Source organism: Agrilus planipennis, unplaced genomic scaffold (genome assembly GCF_000699045.2).
Source record: "Agrilus planipennis isolate EAB-ADULT unplaced genomic scaffold, Apla_2.0 scaffold12, whole genome shotgun sequence".
Taxonomy (NCBI): domain Eukaryota; kingdom Metazoa; phylum Arthropoda; class Insecta; order Coleoptera; family Buprestidae; genus Agrilus; species Agrilus planipennis.
In genome coordinates this window covers 1,176,724-1,185,817 of record NW_020439003.1, presented here as the reverse complement: position 1 = coordinate 1,185,817, position 9,094 = coordinate 1,176,724, and the positions used below count along the sequence as shown (strand labels likewise).

At 29.7% G+C, this 9,094-nt stretch overlaps 1 protein-coding gene across 5 annotated transcripts in view; it reads right to left on the bottom strand.

Moving 5' to 3' along the window:
• Nucleotides 1–12: 12 nt before the first annotated feature.
• Nucleotides 13–9,094, bottom strand: part of LOC108733301 (pinopsin) — a 96,151-nt gene continuing 87,069 nt past the window's right edge. For 2 of the 5 annotated variants that reach the window (XM_025975991.1, XM_025975990.1), the window contains exons 3-7: nucleotides 4,337–4,496; nucleotides 2,503–2,698; nucleotides 836–968; nucleotides 408–638; nucleotides 13–243 (exon numbers count right to left, since the gene is read on the bottom strand). In XM_025975991.1, coding sequence (XP_025831776.1) covers nucleotides 25–243; nucleotides 408–638; nucleotides 836–968; nucleotides 2,503–2,698; nucleotides 4,337–4,373 — 816 coding nt within the window. In that variant the 5' untranslated portion in view covers nucleotides 4,374–4,496 and the 3' untranslated portion in view covers nucleotides 13–24. Of the gene's footprint in view, nucleotides 244–407; nucleotides 639–835; nucleotides 969–2,502; nucleotides 2,699–4,336; nucleotides 4,497–6,578; nucleotides 6,893–9,094 lie in introns of those variants that run through there. The other 3 variants (XM_025975989.1, XM_018464402.1, XM_018464401.1) reach the window with 3 other exon arrangements.

Below are 9,094 nucleotides of genomic sequence, written 5' to 3'. Positions count from 1 at the left end.
TATTTCACATTAAAATTTATATATTTATAAATCAGTAGAACAAACACCGTCTAGAACTTTAGAGGTAGTAACTTTTAATTCGATAATTTCATGACAATTTTGCAAAGATGTGGAAGAAATTTGGGTTCCTTTTGTAGGTGATTCTGTTCGATGTTTCAAAGATAAAACCTTACCATTTTCATTTCTTGAAGTACTTTTGCTTACATTTGAAAAACCAAACATTTTGTAAATTGAATATCGAAACTAAAACAAAAGCTCCCCTGTATAAAGATTGAAGAAATCTTTAGCATTTTTTCAAAAATTTGTAATTGTTTATTCAGTTAAATATATCTACTAATGGAAGCAATAATAGACAAAAAAAATATGAATTTAATTCTATATCGTTTATTGGTTACAAGTAGACCTACCTGAGTATTCAAACCGATATAAATGATGGGATTATAGCAAATACTGCTTTTAGCTACAAGAGAAGGTATTACAGCTATAGAGGGGCTTATTTCGGTAACGTTGCCGAATTGAATAATGAGAGCTAAGGTTGCATATGGACTCCAAGCAAACAAAAAAGCCAAAATCATTAACAGAGCCATCGTTGAAACTCTGCATTCTGCTCTACTAACTTTTCCCGTATTCCTTGCTTTCTGAAAATTTAGTTTTTTGTGTTCACTTTTACTTAATAGAGCATTTAGAGGGGGACTTTTTACGAAATTATTCATGCAACGTGCATTAATTGTATATTGTAATTTATTAATGTTATTTCGATTATAACATTCTTTTAATTTCGATATATTTTGGACTAAAAATGCGATTTCTATAACTTTATTTTGGGGGGTATTACCTTTCTTACTGTTACCAATATCTTCAGGTAACTGTAAATAATAATAGTAACCGGTAGTGCTAGTCCAAAGAAAAAAAGAAAGAGAATGTAAGATGTAGCTCCCATTGATCTTTCTCCCCAATTCACTGAGCAACTGAAAAAAAATGCTATCATTAATTTGAATCAAGAAAGGGCACAGAAGTGTAAGTGCATTCACATTCAGTTTCAGATTTTTATCGTCTTTAAGAGACTAGTAAAGTTTAATTTATATATTTAATGTTGACGGATATTGCAGTTTATAAGAAGTTCAGTTCCCGATTACTACTTTCAAAATTTAATAAGAAAATAATTATTATCAATTATATGCTTTTCAAAGCAGATAAGTTATAAATAAATTAAATTCTCCATATTTTTATATTTTACTTAAGGATGTTTGGGAGGTATGTCAAAATGCTACGAGACAAATAAAAATTTGGAAGAGCGTTCCTCATTCAATTCTAAAACTCCTGTAAAAATTACAAATCGATTCACTAAACCGTTAAAAAGTTATTGAAATTTTAAAAAATTGTAATTTTACACGTCATTTTATGGAGATTCGTTAACCGAACAGATTAAATTTATTTTTATTAACAGAAAAAAAGCTACCAGAAATTTCAAACTTTTATAATAAGTAACTTGAACTCTGGAGAATCACTTTAGCGTAAGGTTATTCAAATTCACTAAATGGTTATCGAGGAAAAAATGAAAAATTAGCTGAAAATCTCGTTTTTACTTGATAATATAATGATAATATTTATAATTGTCTGAAATAAATGCAATTTTAAAGTTTTAATTATTATTTAAACATATTAAAAAGTTTTACGCTCATTATTAATAGAGATTGAAACTAAATATTTTTTTGTTTCGAAGTTGAAATCAAGGCATATTCACTGCCAAAAGTCAGTTAAAAATTTTCCATATTATTCGTTATTTCTTATTTTATTCAAAGTTTTTGGTCAAATTCCAAATTTTCTCTCAAACCGTATACTTTTTTTAGTATAGATAGTATTTATTTACCTCATGATATGCTGCAAAACCTATCTAACCACGAATTTCTAATTTTATGTACTCTTGTCTCCGATTGTACCTCCCAAACATCCTTAATGATTTATTCAGTTGTAGAATTACGCAAAAGTGGTGTATCTACTGTAGTGAGCATATTTTATACAGCAGCATTTACTTTTGAACTTTCTCTGTGATAAACAAACTTTTTAATTTCAGTGAAAACAAAACATTTATCAACGGCACAACTTTTATCCATCTATTTTACTCATTGTTAACGAAAGGAAGTAGTAAATTGAAGGAAAATATTATTGTGTATATTATAGATTTATAGCAATAAACAAAACTTCTGCCAAAAAAATACTTTCTAAATATTTCTAGCAACAATATTTGCAAAACCTCATTCTGCAGGAAATATTAACTCAGATCATCACTTGCCAACAATTTCTATTCAAGATCCTAGAATCACATCATTTGACCCAAATTGAAATCAAGTCGAAAATAGTAACAAAACAAACATAAGCACTTCTGATTATAAATTTAGTATCAATAATTACGTTTTATCATAACAATATCAAAATGATCTGTAGTATTCACTTCCTTATTGCGTTCTATTCTAATTAAGACGAAAAGAATAATATGTGTACCTAATATTGGCTGCCTCATTAACGTATTCACTCCATCCAAGTAAAGGTGGAACCGTCATCACGAATGATAAAATCCATGCAATTCCTATCATCGTCACAGCCGTACTAATTTCTAGCGGTTTTTTTCGAAATGGCCCAGTTATCATCGTGTATCTTTCAAATGCCAAAATTGTTAGAGTTAAAATGGACGTGATACCTGCAGTTAATTGACAATATTTACATTGTAGTCAATTATACTTATACAAGAGTAGCAAAGAAACATGAGAAAAGAAACGATAATTATGTGAAGTAATACGTATTAATTAAATTTGAACCGACGCCAACGGGCATGCAAGCCATGGACCACAAAGGACAAGAGAAAGCAACTAGAATTCAACAACGCTAAAACCTGAAGAACGGAACCGGAAAACCTCCAGGCGGATTTCAGACTTAATTGAGTTAATATCCTCTGAATAATGTAGTTAAACTGAACAATAATTATCAGTGCAAAAAATAGCAACAGTCAGTCCTTTGTCTTTAGTCCTAGCGAATGAGTGCTTTAAATTACGCTGTTTCATTTATGACTATTTTTTATTTATTACATCGCATGAAATTCTATTACATAGTTCATTCTCAAAATTGAAAAATTTTTTGATTAACCTTTTTTCATTAAAGTAGATATGTACACATAAAAAATAAGTGGTGTAAGAAAATTTCAGCTCGAAATATCAAGAATTTTGAAAATTTTGAACCACCTTCAAATATCAAATATATGTAATTTCTAACCCTCATTATAATGAAATACTGAGAGATTGATTACTTTTCTATAACAAAAAAAAATTTTTGATAAAAAACAAAAATATTTATTCACTATTTTCTTAATGTTAAAAGTTCATATGCAGCATCTAAAAAACGTCTTATATTTATTTTTTGAGAGCTTTATTTATAATATCGGCTGGCGCCACGTTCGTGTGTTTGCCTTAGTAGTATACAGGTAAGGCAAAATGTTCACCAGACACAGAAATTGCACATTTCTTTGTCGGCATTTATTCTTATTCTGTTGATATCTTTTGAACTAGGCGTAACAACCCTTAAAAGCTTTAAATTGATATGTTACTTTATTACTTATATGAAAAGATGGTATTCGTACAAATTTTTCTCTACACGAAGATAAATAAATTTTTATGGCAAAGCAAAAATTACAATTTTCTTTTGTAAATGAGTAAATTTGCTGTAGAAATAGTAGAATTTATTAGGTAATTTGCAATCATCTCAATTTTGAGATTTTTGGGTCCAAATTGTAATTTTTATTATTTTCGCTTACGAAGCAACGGGCTAGTGGGGTAAATTGTAAATATCGCTTTAATATTTAGGTAAATTTTCCTTTTTCATTTTCTCCATGTACCACTCGCATTTTTCAAAAGATGATGCCACCCTTTAATGATCTCGTGTAATAGAATATCCTTATGTTCGGTTCCCAATTCGCTACTAGTGTATACATATAATAGTAAAAAGGAAAAAGAAATTTTCGTATACATTCAGAGGAAGAGTATTATAAATGTAGCTACACGAACTGGAACAACAGCAAATTGTTGATGGCTTTATACATTTTTTTTGAAACATTTTTGCCTTTTATTACACCTCGTTACAAAGATTATAAAGCATCAATTTTCTGTTCAACTAATTGAAAAAACAAGAGTAAAAATCTGTTTTGTCTTAAAATCTCATGTTCCAATGCTTAGTTTAGGTACGATCACATATTAGAAATGTTACATAAGTGAATTGAATTAACATTTTAGTTTATTTTGAATTGATTTATTAAATTAAAACTTTAATATTATAAAAATTCACTTACCAAGCCATGCCATAAAAAATCCATATATTTGGCACATTACAGAACCAAAGATCCATCTGTGATACAAAGCAGAAATAAAAGTCCATGGATTTCCTAAAATTGATACCAAAAAGTCTCCGAATACCAAGTTGAACAAAATTACATTCAGGGGAGTCCATAACTGAAACAATATAAATATTTTATTTTAAAACGATTTCAGTTCCTTTGTATCAATTTTTGAGATAAACAGAAACGAATTAAATAAAAAACATTAAATATCTACTAATACCAAGGATTTCACAAGAATGTAATTGTATCAGATGCGATTCACGTAATTAGAAAAAGCAAAATGTTGTTAAGGAACATTCAATTTATTTCAACATATACATTAAATATTTACAGATTGCTCAACTACTTAATATGATTGTAAGGGTTTATTCAACGGAGATCCAATTTGTGTCAAACATGAAACGAAAAAAGCTACACTTGACGTTAAAAGTCGACCTTTAGTCATTTCTCAATAACTATCAAATCCATTAATTTATTAGAAAGGACACTTTTAATTAAAAATGATAATCATAATGAAAATAATGGATCAGTGATCTTAGTGATAACCTACTTTTTGTAACTTACAAATTCCAAGCAATATTACCACATAAAAATGGAGGCACTTGTCTTATTAATTTATATTTACCCCAAACAGACAATTATCTTACTTATTCCTTCCCATTCTATTCTTGGAGCTAACAAATGACAACCCCCAGGACTCTGCTCAACAAACAATTTTTTATTCTCGCGCTTTTGTTCGAATGCAGAAAAGTAAATTTTAATATCTCCTACGAGAGGACTTATCAAATTCATCTTTCCATTATGGAATTGTATTTACCATTCTACTGGAAAGATTAAATAAAAGATCCGATGTTTTGAACCATACAAAAAACTATTGTGTTTGTTTATAGGTAATTAAGATTCATCAAGAAGAGGTTCGCTCAAACTTTTAATTACGATAAGCAATTATAGTAATTAAACGTTAAAATATATGTATCTGTATAAAAAGAAATTTCGAGTTTAATCAATCTTCCGTTTGTAAAATAATAGACACAGTTGGTTCAAAATAATGTCAAATGATCACAAAATCCTTTACTAAATGTAATTTCAAAAATGTATAACAAATAGCCATGTGTGTAGGTGTTTAAGTACCTGATACAAGCGGTTATTATCATTTACTATAAAATGGAAATTATTGTTCCATGCGTGTTAATATAATATATATGTACTGTCAACCGTGAAATTACAAGGCCGTAATTTAATGCAAAATGGGCAGATAAAATTGAATTGAATTATTGTAACAATGAAATGCACAACGACTCTACAACGACAAAAAAGGACATAATGTACGAATTGTAATGAATAGGTATTATTTAAATATTAATTATGAGCAAAAGGAAATTATCTATATGGCACCCTATAATGGGAATACCAAAAGTAATTGAACAAACTAGTCGTAATTTTTGATAAAAATATAATTCAGTTACTGAAATCGTATTTTTTCTTCATTTAAAACACTAATAAAGAAACTGCACTGATAGATGCTGTTTTTGGCTCATATTGAACTCTGAAAGAAAATATTATTCAAAAGCTAAACTTAGTACTTTTTTGAATACTTCAAGATATACCTATAATCCTTACTCGTGGTTCACTACGTAAAATATATAAAAATTTTAATTAATGTATTCGATTCTTCAAACGGCATATCTTACTTTATCTGCAAGCTCGATTAAGAAATAATTGTATAGAAAAAAAGCTTTAACTTTACATTAGAAGAAGTTTTTAATTAAATTAAATTGCAATCAAAATTCAATATTTTTTTAGAGAACTATCTATAAGTGTCACCGTGATAATCATTTTGAGAAGCCTATGCTTTCCATTGCATAACAAGCGCAGTGGCGAAAATTAAATTGGAATCGGTTGTATGAACTCGGGAAGAAGATGTAGACTGAAAGATGATAAACAATGCAAACTTGCGCTTGGAATAAGGAAAGCTTTTTACTAATTCAAAAGTTTCTTAATTAGGAGAACTTGTTAACAGAACTACTTTTATGAGCTTTAGAAATAGAAAGGAACCATTGTATACAGTACAGATAGAAACGATTTACAAATAAAATTTTCAAAAATACGAACTTTTTTCCTAATCTTTTAAGACAAAATATGTATTTGTCGCGTACTAACACACGTAAATTAAGTAAGGAAGATAAAAACTTACATGTTTATCTCTGAACATTAGAAGAATTACAGTTAGATTTAATGAAAATCCAAAAAATCCTATTAAAAGTAAGACAAACGCCGATGCATTATATGTGCTTTCAGACATCAACAAGTCTTGATCTTCAACGTGCTTACTGTTTATAACAGTCGTAGAATAAGTTTCGTTATTTGTTATTATCAATTCCCTCATAACGAGGGAATCAAAACTTTTACAACTTTTTAATTATAAAGAACACTTATTAAAAGTATATATATATTCCACTTTCGACAAAATCGTTATGTGTGATTAACTTCATTAGTTCGTTCCAAATTTGTTGAACACGATTTCGCGCATTTTGGGAGATAGACTAGGTCAAGGGTGAAACTGTCGGAAGGAACAGATTGTACTGGATATCAAGAGGAACAGCTATGTATTAAAACGAATGAATTGTGCCAATCGTCTCCAAGTTCACTGAGTCGACTCAGAAGGTCAAACTTCAGGATAATCGCGCATTTTTAAGTCTTAATACCGAAAGATGCTGTTCGCATTTCATCACTTAATTTGTTTGATGGACTTAACCGATTAAAAGTTACTTAATATCAAAACAAATTTGTTGGTTTTTCTGTCAGCTTCATTTTTGTTTTTTTTTGTTAAATTCTTAATGGCCTAAGTCAGCACTATAAGATACGCGTGCTCTTAGTCGTTAAGGACTTCTGTGGAAAATTATCAAGGACTATAATTAGATCTAAATCAAATTTGTATGGAGTATGCATTTTTGAAACGAAAAAATCATTCAAACAGATAGAGCAAGCAGAGGAATTGGGAATTTTTTCGGATACAAAATAGGATCGATAACGTTTATTGCGTTCTAATGAAAACTATTTTTATTCACGATTCCATAATACTGTGTACAATGTTTGTTCAATGTCGATACGTATTTAATATTCATTAGAATAATAACACAAAGGGAATCGAATGCTACAGATAATAATCCAAATGCATATTCACTCCATACCGGTCGTAACTGAGGTACTATTACTTTAGATGCCCATAAGGAGAAATGTGAAAAATACGAATAATGGTTTCCTTTTGACGTAACAGTTAACTACAAAAGGTATCTACATAATACACTGTTGTCACTGAAACAAACTTTAAAATACCTGCAAAAAGTTTAAATTAAAGAAAAGCATGTACCCTCAACTTGATTACAGTAATTTCGGGCGTGCCTTTTCCTGGAATATAAATTACGCGGGAAGTAACCGTAGAAATACGTAATTGTTATTGTTTCTCCAAAGCTTAGAAATTTCAGCATTTTATACGGCCCTCACAGGTCAATACAAGCATAATAAGGAAGCCAGATTTAACTAAACACGGTCTTGGAGAACTAAAGCGATTGTAGATATAGAAAAGTATGGAAAAGAATTACCGAAACGATTTGGAATGTGAAAGTAAGATACCTTGAGAAATTAACAGAGTGGATACAATTACAGGTATTGTATTTAATGAACAAACGCGACTGTTCCTTTTTTCGGTACTCATTCCCTACTCCCTACCCTTTCCCTACAAGGGGAGAATAATCTTAGAAAAATTACCATGCTCGTCACTTTAAAGTGGATGCAAGAAATATTAACAAACTTAATATTAGTACAATACAATATTAGGAGAACTTTTATAAACTTTACTAGAAATCATAGCAATTTTTACTGTGCTAGCATGGTTAGTTTTCCATTATCAGTCAAGACACTCAGAGTATGAGACAGCATGGTAATTTTCGCAAGATTTTTATCTCCGTGTAAGAAAGTTTACTTCATTGTGTAAATATTGTATTTAATTAAAGGTGAACAGAATATTTTAACTTTAAATAAATTAGCAATTACACAAATGTAATTGCAATTCTCCGTGAACAATCCATACCACTTTTGTGCAAGAAAGAACATCAACTCTGCAATCAATCACCTTAATATATAAATATGTTATATAATGTTTCACATACTGCAAAAATTATGTAGTTAATTCTTATAAGCCAATTAAAAGTTATGTAGCGCAAAATCCAAAATCAAAGCATGAGAGAGGAATCGTCAAAGCTCACATAATGTCAGAGACTAAGGTTGGGAAATTGGTACTAATTTGAATTAAAATTCCCTCGACCATTGCTGGTCAAGGCAGGACCACGGTTAAAGGTCATGAAACCTAAGGTTATAGCCCTCAAAACATCGTCAAGTTGTCAAATTTTGGTCCTACGATGCCTGAAAAAGAATGACGGCTTTGATTTTAGACTTTTGAAACCCAAAATAAAAGCTCTGGGAGCAGCGTCACAGCTGGTATAGTCAGCGACAAAGGATGGCAAATTGGTACTAACTTGATTGAGTTTTCCTCGACCATTGCTGGTCCAAATAATTGTAATTAATAAATCAGCTGTTAGTAATTACTTATAAGGGTTGAAAATAAATTTCTAGTTTTCATTATATATTCGATAAAGGTTTATTTATTCTCTCTGGCAAAACAAAAAATACAAATTTATAAAAATGCCAACA